Raw genomic sequence first — 12,402 nt, 5'->3', positions numbered from 1 at the left:
TGCTCTCATGAAATAATGCAAATCTTTAACGGGAGAATGATTACCAGAAACCTTGGTACCAAGATGTCTGGATGTCAACATCCTAATATCAAAAGTTTACAAACATTAAATTTATTTACATATTCAGAAGGTTGTTTACAACCATATTCTTTTGCAATTACAAATGTGGTTTCACTTAAATCTTTTGTTCCTCTAATTTATTTCTGCCTGACAAAACAGCTTGGAACATATTGACCTCATGACAAAGTTATCTTTAAAGAAACACAATCCAAGCATATCTTTTCATTCACATAAGGGATTGCCACTCAGACATAACCTAAAAATAGATTATGAAGTCATACTATCTATAACCAAGAAATTAGAAATATTTGTGCATGTGAATATTTGATCTTCACAAATTCCTATAAGATAAACTGAAATTCCTATAAAAAATGTCATTTTCAATTAGTAAACTACACTATGTATATGGATCAACGATAACTTCAATCTGGAATATCTATAGCCTATACTGGTCTAGACACTGGCAAGTATCAGATAGAATGAAACCAAAGAGATACAGAAGGTTAAAAACTATCAATTAGCTAATTCATTTATACTTGATTCTGTGCTATGTCAACAAATTAAAAGTTGTCATTATCAATGTGTAGATTTCTTCCAAAACTGTATATGAAGACTTAAAATAAAGCTAAAATAATTCAATGAGTGTAGTATTGGAAAGGGCAGGCAAATAGACCAGAAATAGATCCACACATACATGCTCGATACCTGACAGAAGCAACATGGCAGAAGAGTGGGATAAAGGTAGTTTTTTCACTTGGACAACTGGGTATAATTATGGATAAAAATGTACTTGGTTCCCTACCTCAGAGAAAACATGGGAAATCAATTCTAGATGGTTTACATATAAAAATAAAGAAGGCAAAAACTGTAAAACATTTAGAAAATAATATACAATATCTTTCTGACTTTAGGGTAGGTATAAATTTCTTAAGACACAGAAGGGTTTGAACTCTAAAGGAAAATGCAACAAAATAGAGAATTCTGTTCATCCATAAATACCATAGGGTAAAAATAAAAATAATGTACAAACGGGGAGAAGATAATATGCAACATATATAACTGTCAAAGGATTACTAACCAGGATATAAAAAGGATGCCAATAAATCATCATATAAAAGAAAAGCAATCAGTTCTTAAAAATAAGGACTAGACATGAACAGAAACTTTACAAAAGAGCTATAAATGAATGACATGTAAGTATATGAAATGATATTCAGGGAAAGCTATCTAAGAAAATGCAGATTAAATCACAAGAGATAATATTTTATACCCACTAGATTGGCAAAAATCTCAAAGTCCAATAATATCAAATGTTAGAGAAGATGTAGAGTAACAGGACCTCTCACATATTGCTGGTGGGAGTGCAAACTGGTACAACTACTTTCGAAAACAACCTGGCATTTTCTAGTAAATTTGATGGTACATATATCCTATGACTCAGCAACATCACTCCTGGAAAAATACCCTACGGAAGCTCATAGAGGCCTGCTGGGAACAAGTTCAAGAATGTTGATAGAAACAGTGTTTATAATAGCAAAAACACTCAAAATAACCCAAATGTCTACTGATAGGAGAATTGGTAAATAAAATATTATATAGTTAGTTATACATAAAATACTATAAGCAGCAAAATGAAGAAATACAGCTAAATGTATCAACATGGATAAATCTCACAAACGATGCTGAACAAAAAAAGTAAGTCACAAAATACATACAGGATGATTCTACTTGAAGTTCAAAAATGTGCAAAATGAAACAATTTGTTGTTTACAAATACAAGCATGTGTGATAATACTAAAGAGAAAAGTGAGGGAATTAAGTCATTATCTATGGTTGGAATTGGAAAGTAAACAGATGGGATTGTAAGGGACCTGCAGGATGCTCCAAAGATGTGTGGACAGCATGCACTATGTTCTTTAAAAAAAAAAACAAAAACATACGCTTTGAGAGTGACGTTACCAAGAACAACTAGCATCTATTCAAGAATAAGACACCACTGAGAGATTCCTAGTACCGGGAGGTGAGGGTGAAGTATACCCCTGCACCACAGAAACCAAGACAGACTACATTAGCAGATAAGAGAAGGGGTTAAGTGTTGACCACTTTGCTCCTCCCCCAGGACTGTGCAGCACCATGTGCAGAGGTCTTTCCTGAGCCACACGTTCCCACAGTTGAAAAAAAAGAACGCCCGGAAGACAACCAGCACCCCCCCCCCCAGCATTGTGGGATGCTTTGTGGGAGCCCTACTCTGCTCTTGCACCACAGGGCTTATAGGGGGATATTTAGGGTCCAGCCATTGGGAATCTGAGTGTGACTGTGAAGCAGGGAGGGCCCTGCAACAACCAGCACTTGAACCTTGGCAGACCAAATTCATACGTGCAGTGCCTAAGTAGTAGCCCCAGGCAGCAGCTTTGCTTACCTGCAGAGCCCAGGCAGAAGCACACTCTGACCACGGACCTTGGCGGGGTACAGCTCTGCCTCATTCAGATCCTCAAATAAGGGGTTTTGCCAGCCCCAGAGCCTGGTTTGCCCACATCCAGGCAAGGTGCTGGGTTACAGCCCCACCTGCTGTGGAGAGTGTCTTCCAGCCCCTCTGACCAGTAGTGCTGATGACAACTCCAAACAACTCAGTTAAAAAATGGGCGAAGGGCCTGAAGAGACATTTCTCCAAAGATCTATGAAAGGCCAAGAGGTAGGTGAAAAGATGCTCAACATCACTAGTCATGAGGGAAATGCAAATTAAAATCATAATGACATATCACCTCACACCTGTTAGAATGGCTATCATCAAAAAGACAAAAGATAACAGATGCTGGAGAGAATGTGGAGAAAAGGGAACCCTTGTGAGACTGTAAATTGGTACAGATACTAGGAAAGTAGGGAGTAGGTTTGGGGAATCCTCAAAAAATTAAAATAGAACTGCCATATATCCAGTAATTCTGCTTCTGGGAACATATCCAAAGGTAACAAAAACACTAACGCTAAAAGATATCTGCACCCCCATGTTCACTGCAGCATTATTTACAATAGCCAAGACATGGAAACAACCTAAGTGTCCACCAAGGGATGAGTGGATAAAGCTGTGGTATATATACATACATGTACAATGGAATATTATTCAGCCATAAAGAGTGAGGAAATCCTACTATTTAGGACAACATGAATGGACCTTGAGGGCATCATGCTAAGTGAAGTACGTCAGACAGAGAAAGACAAATACTGTATGATCTCCCTTACATGTGGAATCTAAAGCAAATCTAAAATCTAAATCTAAATATGTGGAATCTAAAACAAACAAACAAAAAAATCAGGAAGAGGAGAAAAAAAAAATAAAGAAACCGAACAGACTGAGAAAAGGAGATCAGACATGTGGTTACCAGGGTTGGGGGTAGGAGGTGGAGGAATCGGAGGAAAGCGGTGAAAGGTACAAACTTCCAGTTGTAAGATAAGTAAGTTCTAAGGATATAATGTAACATGATGACTGTGGCTAACACCTCTGTATGATACACAGGAAAGCTGATGAGAGTAAATCCTAAGAGTTCTCATCCCGAGGGGAAAAATTTTTCCCTTTATTCTTTTCTTCTTTCTTTTCTTTTTATTTTATCTATGTGAGAAGATGGATGTTAGCCGAACTGTGGTAATCATTTCACAATATATGTAAATCAAACCATCGTGTGGTATGCCTTAAACTTATACAGTGATGTCTGTCAATTATCTCTCAGTAAAACTGGAAAATATAATCCTCTTTACAAGTATTTAGTTGAAAGTAGAATTACTTAGGTCTATATGTTTAAAGGTGTCTAAAATAATCCGAAAGGAGAAATTGGTCGTTTATAAAAGTCTATAAACATTTATAAAGTTCCCCAGAGTATTGGTTAACAAAGAGGTAAGTCTCTATGACTCCAAGTCAGGAGGATGATAAAATACAAGAATCGTTTTGTTGTTTTGTTTCGTTTTCCCTTTAGTGAGGTGGAGCCAATGCTTTATAAATCTCTTTCCCCCTCGGGAAATGCAAACCATGGTGCTGTTTTTGTGAAACCTCTGTAGCTGCAGGGCTGTGGTGGTCAACCTGGGGGCAGTTGTCTTCCTCTCCCTCCCTCCCCAGGGATGCGTGGTGAAGTCTAGAGACACTGAGGGTTGTTAGAAAGCAAAGAAGGAGGATGTGAGCGGAGGAGAGTGTTACTGGCATTCAGTGCATGGAGAGCAGAAATGCTGCCGAACCTGCAATGCACAGGCCAGCCCCCACAGCTAAGCATTATCTGGACCAAAAGAGGAACAGTGTTGCTGGTGAGAAACCCTGCTCTAGGAAAAAATAACAGGGGAAATAGAAGAATGCTCGGATCACAAAGGGAAAAGCATGACTCCGGGGAACATTTGGAGATCTAAGAAGACAAACATGACATTTGGATTAAGACAAACAGTTCATTAAAGACTTCTTACATCAGAAGCAGGGAAAACAGCAAACATTTGATTTGCTATTTTCATGAGTCCCGTGGCAGAAGTGTGGAAGTAACGCACATAGCCGGGGAAGCTGCTCATACAGAAAGGATATTCAGAGTCAATTCTGCTTTAGGTAAGAGAATGGCAGACAGAGTGACACGCCAACAGTTGAGTTGCACCCGAGCTCTGTGTGTCTCAGTGTTTTCTTTCTTCTGATAGAATTTTACTGTTAGAGTTGAAGTCTTTCCTAAAACATCTACAGAGTGTGTATTTTTAGTTGATTATTTTTTATCCAAAGACAAATAAATCAAATGGATTTCATATTTTGCATTTGTACTCTTACTCAATGAAAAAGTCTGGGTAAATTTGGAAGCTAAATTTTCATGTTCTAACACCATTATCAATTGGAAGCAGGTTAAAAAAATTTTTATGGAATGCCTATTTTTTAAAGGAAGAAGTCTAGACAGTGCGCCTTAGAAATTCAAACATATTGGTCAATAATAAACACTTTTTAAAATCAGCATTCATAATTTTATCTGTTTAATGTCAACTAAGCAAGTCTCATTACAGCGCTTACATTTCAAATGTTATTATTTTGTCATATGTTGAAGGTATTCAGCCAGAGATATAACAATGCTGTTTTGTGCTATTGTTTACACCTATGGAACTCCTAAGGGAATGATGAAAAAATTCAAATGACTACAAAGACCAGGCACTTAACCACAAGGAGGGAAGGAGCAAAGAGCAGGAGATTGTAGTCCCCACTGAAGGAGGGTGGTGGTTTTGAACATTCATAAATTTGAACAGGGACCAAATGGTATCAGTTCTTATTTTTTTTACAAAAGTAAAAAAATCCAGGTTATTTTATAATATATCCCAATTTTTAAATGTTGACAACTATTTTTCTTAATGTTCTCCTCATTAGAAAAAGCAGGGGGATAGGCTCTTGGGCTGGCACTTTGTTTTTCTTAAAGATACTGCCAGGTAGTTGTTTTGTTTTAATATAAATGCTACATTGTTATCTTAGCATCTGACATCTAAGGTAAAGACATTACTGAAAACAAACTTTTCAAATGTATTGGAAGAATGATATTCCAGAGGCAGCAAGAGAGGGCCGTACATGACATGCAGTTCGTGTTTTGAAGTAATGAAGTTTATTCTTCCTGAATTCACTTGATAACTGAAATGCAGATTAAGTACATTATTAATTAATCATTACCTGTTCCTTTCTTGCAGGTATAGGTGAGATGATAATTGCAGGGAACATCATTCCATTGGCCGTTCTCATGCCAAATGATTACAACACAATCTTCTCCAGCAGAAAAGAAGCTGTCTGGCTGGTTGGGCCTCCAGTTCTCATATTGCTGTGAAAATGGAGGAAGAACAGAACTAAATACTTGATAGTTAAAAAGTAGCAAATGATAAGAGTGACGGAGCCAAGACATCACAATGGAATGAGAACGACTCGACTTTTGAACCATCTAACTGAAATTATTTTAATGGTAAAGAAAAAGACTTTTATACTCTGAGTGGAAAATACATGTATCTCAAAATCTCTCTTCAACAAATATGTATTTATTTTCCTTTGGCAGTGAGATCTGTCTGAGAAATTTTGTTCTAGTTATCCTAGATTCCTAAATCAATGCTCAACTTAAGAAACTTAATCATGTTATTATTATTAAATGTAACAACATTAATGGAAGTGGAAATAGAGAAAAAAAATCCATTATCTAGTCACTTGGTCATGTTTTTTCCCAGGCCTTATGCGCAGGTATAATTTTATGTAGTTGTGATTATGGTGCAATAGGATTTTTATTCTTCCTTTTACATCTATAAAGTACCTTTTCTTGCCTTATTTAATGTGATTGTTTTTATCTAAGTTCGTTTATTTGGTTAAAAGAATTGAGATTTTTGCTACATTTATTTTTTATAGTTATCCAATATACATATACCCATTATTTCATATTCAACCTTCCTGAGTAATTCTGTTTTAGATGTGATTCCTATGTGCACCATACAGTTAAGTTTTGCTTTACAATCTAAACTGGAAGTTGTTCTCTCTTAATAGGAACATTTATCACATTTAAGCATATTGATATAAAATATAAGCTTTTAAAAATATATCTTACTATGGGGTGCTGGGTGGCTCTGTCAGTTGAGCATCTAACCCTTGGTTTCAGCTCAGGTCATGATCTCATGGGCTCCAAGCTCAGTGCGGTTTCTGCTTGAGAGTCTCTCCCTCTGCCCCTACCCTAACTCACACGTGGGGGTGTGTGTAAGTGCTCTCTCTCAAATAAATAAATCTTATATATATATATATACACACATACATACAAATACATACCTTACTATAAATATATATTTGCTTTTCTTTGTGTGATGTATGTTCAGATACTGTATTGAATTTTATTGATTTGATGTTTTTCTATTGGTTATCTTTATATCTGTATCTTTAGATGATATCTTTTTTTAAAAAAGATTCTATTCACTTATTTGAGAGAGAGAGAGAGAGAGCACAAGCAGGGGGAGCGGCAGGCAGAAGGAGAAGCAGACTCCCTGCTGAGCAGGGAGCCCGATGCAGGACTCGATCCCAGGACCCTGGTATCATGACCTGAGCCGAAGGCAGACGCTTAACTGACTGAGCCACCCAGGCATCCCTAGATGGTATCTTTTGATTCCCCAGTCTGAGCGATGATATATAACCAGAAATATATTTTGCCTTCTATCAAAGTAACACCTGTCATTTGTTTAGCACCTATAATGGATGAAGCCCTCTTCTAGGTTCTTGGTATGCATTCTCTCTTAAAAGTACCTAGCAGGATGAAGAGTAACTTGGACCTCTGAGATGTTAAACACCCAAGATTCTTGGGTTTACTTTCAATTTCTATTACCTTAAAATGCTGCCCCCATAACTAATAACTATATGAAAAACACAGGCCCTGCCTATTCAAAAATAATAAACTTTGGACTATAAATCAGAGAGTGACCTCCTAGTCTTGGGTCTCCTTGTAACTAGAATGTGATATGGGACACGTCTGTTCAGTGTCCTTCTGGCTCAACTTGAGAATCAATTTGCCAATCTGCTTTGCCTACTGTCATGTTGTACATCACATCTAACGCTGACAACACTGGTGGAGACAAACTGCCCTCACTTAGTAGAAGGACAGATTCAGATTTATGTGATGATGGCTAATATGACTACCTTTCCTGGGCCTACAGATCTATAAGTCTTCCCTTGAATTATATTTAAAATAAGTGTGGCTTGAAACGATGAATTACGATATTTTATTTGGGAAAAATAAAGTCAGAGAAGAAAGAACTGTAATATAAGAGTAAGGCAATTGTTTCCAATTCAGGGCATGCCAAAAAAACAAAAAACAAACAAACAAAAAAGCACTATGGTTACTTTTATGTCTTTTGAAAACATAATAAATAGATTAGAGAATATCTGTATTTTTTTCTTTCTTCTCAGAAAAACAAATGGCTTTTAAAACTTTTAAGTATGGTAAAAAACCTTGATCTTTGCTAAAATAATTTGTGAGAAGATCTAAAGTTTGAAAGCCTCCAGATTAAGAGGCCTTCTACTTTTCCTTCAATCTCTTTGCCTAGCTTTGCTTTAAAATCCTCCTCAATCATGCCAAAATTAAGATAGGAGATAAGAGATTCCGGTTATGTAAAAAAGAGTCTTTGGAAAGTAATAAAATTGCAAAGAACCAAGGTAAGCTTAATAAAGGTACTGTGGTATTTTTGTTTTTTTCTGGTGGAAATCCAGAAATTATATGGACTGAAATCCAATTCTAGTAGCCTGAATGGTACCACTGAGTTACTGTCCAGATGGTCTTGGAAAGGTTGCTCACAAGGACCATACTCTCCAAAGCATCTTTGACTGGCAGGTCTCCCTGCAACCAGGAACGACATTTGCTCTAAAATGGGTCTCTAAATATTTCTCTATTTTCCTTCTCTTTGCTAACTGACCTCCCTTATCATCTTCTCACCTGCCACCCGTGAAACCTTTTTTTGTTTTGTTTTTTGCTGCTCTTTTTAAATAGATAATAAACAAGGAACTGGGACAAGAAAGCAGAGTTATAAGTCACATTCAGTCTGTTGCTGATGTATATAACTAAGTGACCTTTAACAGACAAATTAAAGCAGGATCAAAATAAAAATTCTTAAACTACATGAAATTAAATTAATAAACAAAGGCATAGGAATGCCTTGAAACTAACAAAGATCTGTATTTAATACTATTTAATGGCCAAAGGTTCTAGAGTTCTTCAGATACTTACGGATTTTGGAGCTCAGTAATTTCTAGGTTACTTTCTAACTAACCTCTTTCAGGAAATGAGTAAAAGTCCTCAAAGGTGGAACATTTTACAGCATCTCAATCGGATGTGCAAACTGTGCAGTGCTCCCTGCCTCCTTGTCCCTACCTACACTGCTCATGTCTCTTCCTTGCTTATTTGTCTTCATAACAACTATTAACTTCTCATGTCCCATATAATTTATGTATTGTATTTTCTTCTCCTTAGTAGAATGTAAGCTCATTGAAGACACGAATTTAGGGTTCTTTGGTTTACTAGTGTATCCTCAGTGCTAGGAATTACGCCTGGCACACACTGGTACTGATATTTAGGAATAATGCACAACAGCATGTGTTGCATTCTTCCTTATCCATATCTACTTCTAATCAAAGATGTTGCTTGCTGCTACCAAATGCTAGGCGAGACAGGCAGTACCATTCTGGAAAACAGTTGGTAATACATATCAAGAGCCTCAAAAAGTTCCAACCCTTAGACCCCAGAATTCCACTTCTAAAATTCTATCCTAAAAAGTAATCAGAGATGTGAACAATAGTTTATCTAAAATATTATTCATGCTAGCAGTAAATGGGTAAAAATCTATAGAGTGAATACATATTCAATAAATTATGGCATGGGTATGGTCAGACAAGCGGTATATTATATAACCATTAAATATCTTGTCTGTGAAAAATATATGAGGAGATGGAAAATATTAAAAGACGTGTTAAGTTAAAATTAAAAAGCAAAATACTAAAAAATATACAATGATCCAAATTTTATACATACTCTCAGATACAGCTGTGTGTGTGTGTGCACTCCCATGTGCATGTCTGTGAAAGACCAAAAGGAAATGCAGTAAAATGTGACAAAGTTTATATCTGAGTTATATGAGACAGAGATAATATTTTATTCCATATACTTATATGTTTTCCACTTCCCTACAGTGAGCATGAATTATTTTTCAAATCGGTAAAAATGAACATTGTAAAATGATCTATGCAGCAATCAGAAAGAACTTATAAAACTCTTAGCTAACCCTTTTCTAATCTAACCTCAACAAATATCACTTCAAGTCACCAGTTATTTGACTGCCATGGATTTTGCAGCTGACATTTCCTCCTGATCTGAACAATGACTGTCTCATTTTCACACTGAAATGAGATTCAGATTCCATGCCACTGAAGTGATTCTCAGGGCTTTAAGCTGCCCAGACTCAGACCTCTGGTAAAAGATTTAATTGTTTTTGGTGGGAATTACATTTGGCTTGCAACAGTGATTTAAAACCTGTGTTCTGTGTTGTTGCCTGGGCAGAACTGTGGGTTAATGGTGCAGGACCAAACTTTGGGTCTGTGGTTTTTACAAGAATGTCTGATACCCACAGGCATGTCACACTATTACCTCATATCTGATAGCTCCATTGTGCAGATTTATTTTGGCTAGGATGCTTTGATTTTGCTCCATGTTATTGCCTAACTAACTTAGCAAAGGAAACTTTACTTTTCTGAATAACTTTCTTTGTTTCCCCCTAAATTCTTTACAGCTTTATTTTTAATATCATTTGCAGGGGAAAGGGTATAAAAAATAAATCGTTGACTTCAGGTTTAATAATGTATTTTTTTCCCCTAAAATTAAGTGTTAGAAAAAGATCTCTGCTCAGGAAATCAATTCTGAGTTATAAGAATATAATAGAGCCTCTCTCATATAGGCAGTGTCTTATACATACAGAAATGTAGATTCTTGGAATGAGCAGAGAAAAATGCCCCCACCCCCATCTTGATATTTTTCTCTTCATTTGGAATTCTAAGCAAACATCCTGGGCGATCTACCCTAGATCAACCCTCTTCTAGGGCTGGATGGGCAAAGTAAGAATTATTCCAAAAAAGCCTGCATGGTTTGTAGAGAATTCATTTTAACACCATCAACAAAAACAAATGCTGATCCGACCTCTGCACGTTTGCCTGTGTCTCAGAGACTCATGTGACCCCAATCCAAATCCCAAACTCTCATTGCCTCCCCCAGAAAGCAGAATTAGATGAAGACTATGTCTGAAAAGAGAACTCTAAATTACTTTGCATTTTCATTCTCCACTGATGGCAAAGAAAATTATGACATAAAACTCAAGTAGTTGATGTAGAAGAAGCCAGCTCAAGATAGAAAATTTTCTACATGTTCTATAACAAACTTATACTTTATTAAGAGATAATTATTTTATATCAGTATGAAATTGCTTAATGTTGTATATTATATGACAAAGTTACTCTTAGAGTTTCAAGCTAAATGACTATTCTCTGTATCTGTAGAAAACAAAAGTGCCAAAAAAAGACAACCATTTCAATTAAATTGGATTTAGTAACTTTCGGTTTTTGTTTTCTCTTTCTTTTTCCCCCCAAATGGGTTCAAACAAGTCAACTGCCGTAAGCATAAAAAGATTCAAAAAACCCTGGCCAAAATACAACAGCGAAGCATGGTTCTCTCACATGAAAATTGTCTCCACAAACCAGAGAACTCATTTTGAACCAGTCCTAATATCAAGAGGAAAAACTCAGGAAAGACTGAAGTTATTCATCAAAATCAAACTTTATATATGCTTAGCTTACTTTGTTCCAAATAATCTGTATGTTATTGTCAAAAATTTGTTGCTGTCTCACATTAACATAAGAGGGAAGAATTAACCTGCAGCTTCTCTGGGGCACACAAGACTTCCCTGCCTGCCGAAATTCTTCACTCTCAGCAAGTGACCTCAATTCCACACACCTACAAGGGACCTGACTCATTTTTCTCAAGCAGTATGGCTGAAGAGCTATTCTCTCCTCCCAGCTCTTTGCAAGTGTCCAACTTGATTCCATAAACATACTGAGGAGGTTAAAGTATGTGTGTGTGTTTGGCGGTAGAGGTGGGGGTCTCTTCTTTTGAAAGTTATTAGCAATCTACTAAAGTTAGACAGGGTTGACATCCTTTCAAGCTGAATCTCTGGTTATATAGTGTCTAGGAGTCCCAACTATGATTCAAAGATACTGGACGATCTTTTTTATCTTTAAAATACACACCACATGGCCATGATCAATGGCCCTAAAATCTCAGCAGATAACTGGTATCACAAGCATGAACAAAACAAATTGATGATAAAAATGTAACATGGTTAATTGACCTTTTCCTTATGCAGAGATGGATAACTGCCTTTTTTTCTGAGGTTAAAAAAACATTATTTCAGAAATATACAAGATTTAGAAATAAACCAGGTGATTTGCTTTGCTTTAAAAAAGGAGTTTCTTGAGTTCAGCTTGGAGCATGGCTCTCAGTTAAAGAAAAGAAACAAGATATCCAGCATTAATCAGTTACTGTTGTGACAGTCACAACCCAGCTGGTCCTTTACTTGATACATATATAAAAGCAAATCCCTTTATGAGGAAAAATGTGAACAGCCAGGTGGTGAAAAGGAAAGACTGGAGCAAGGAAGGTTCTTAAAACACAGAATGACTTAGTCTTATCCCTCCATGCAACATTCCAAATAGTATGTTTTTCTGTATCAAGTTTTTTTTAAAAAACGTCTTTCCAAGAGAATGTCAATTCAAAAATCAAAATTTAGAAGGTACAAGGTCAT

General features: G+C 36.4%; 1 protein-coding gene across 2 annotated transcripts in view; it reads right to left on the bottom strand.

Annotated features, from left to right (window-relative positions):
* The window catches only part of VCAN (versican), a 113,266-nt gene that overhangs the window by 2,457 nt on the left and 98,407 nt on the right, over positions 1-12,402 (bottom strand). For both annotated transcript variants that reach the window (XM_025866736.2, XM_025866737.2), the window contains one exon: positions 5,720-5,864. In XM_025866736.2, the coding sequence (XP_025722521.1) occupies positions 5,720-5,864 (145 nt within the window). The remainder of the gene's footprint in view (positions 1-5,719; positions 5,865-12,402) is intronic.

Source organism: Callorhinus ursinus, unplaced genomic scaffold, assembly GCF_003265705.2.
Source record: "Callorhinus ursinus isolate GAN/ISIS: 27379988/994484 unplaced genomic scaffold, GSC_fseal_2.0 scaffold3, whole genome shotgun sequence".
NCBI classification, from domain to species: domain Eukaryota; kingdom Metazoa; phylum Chordata; class Mammalia; order Carnivora; family Otariidae; genus Callorhinus; species Callorhinus ursinus.
Note: the sequence above shows the minus strand (reverse complement) of the source record. Positions and strands in the feature narration are given on the sequence as shown.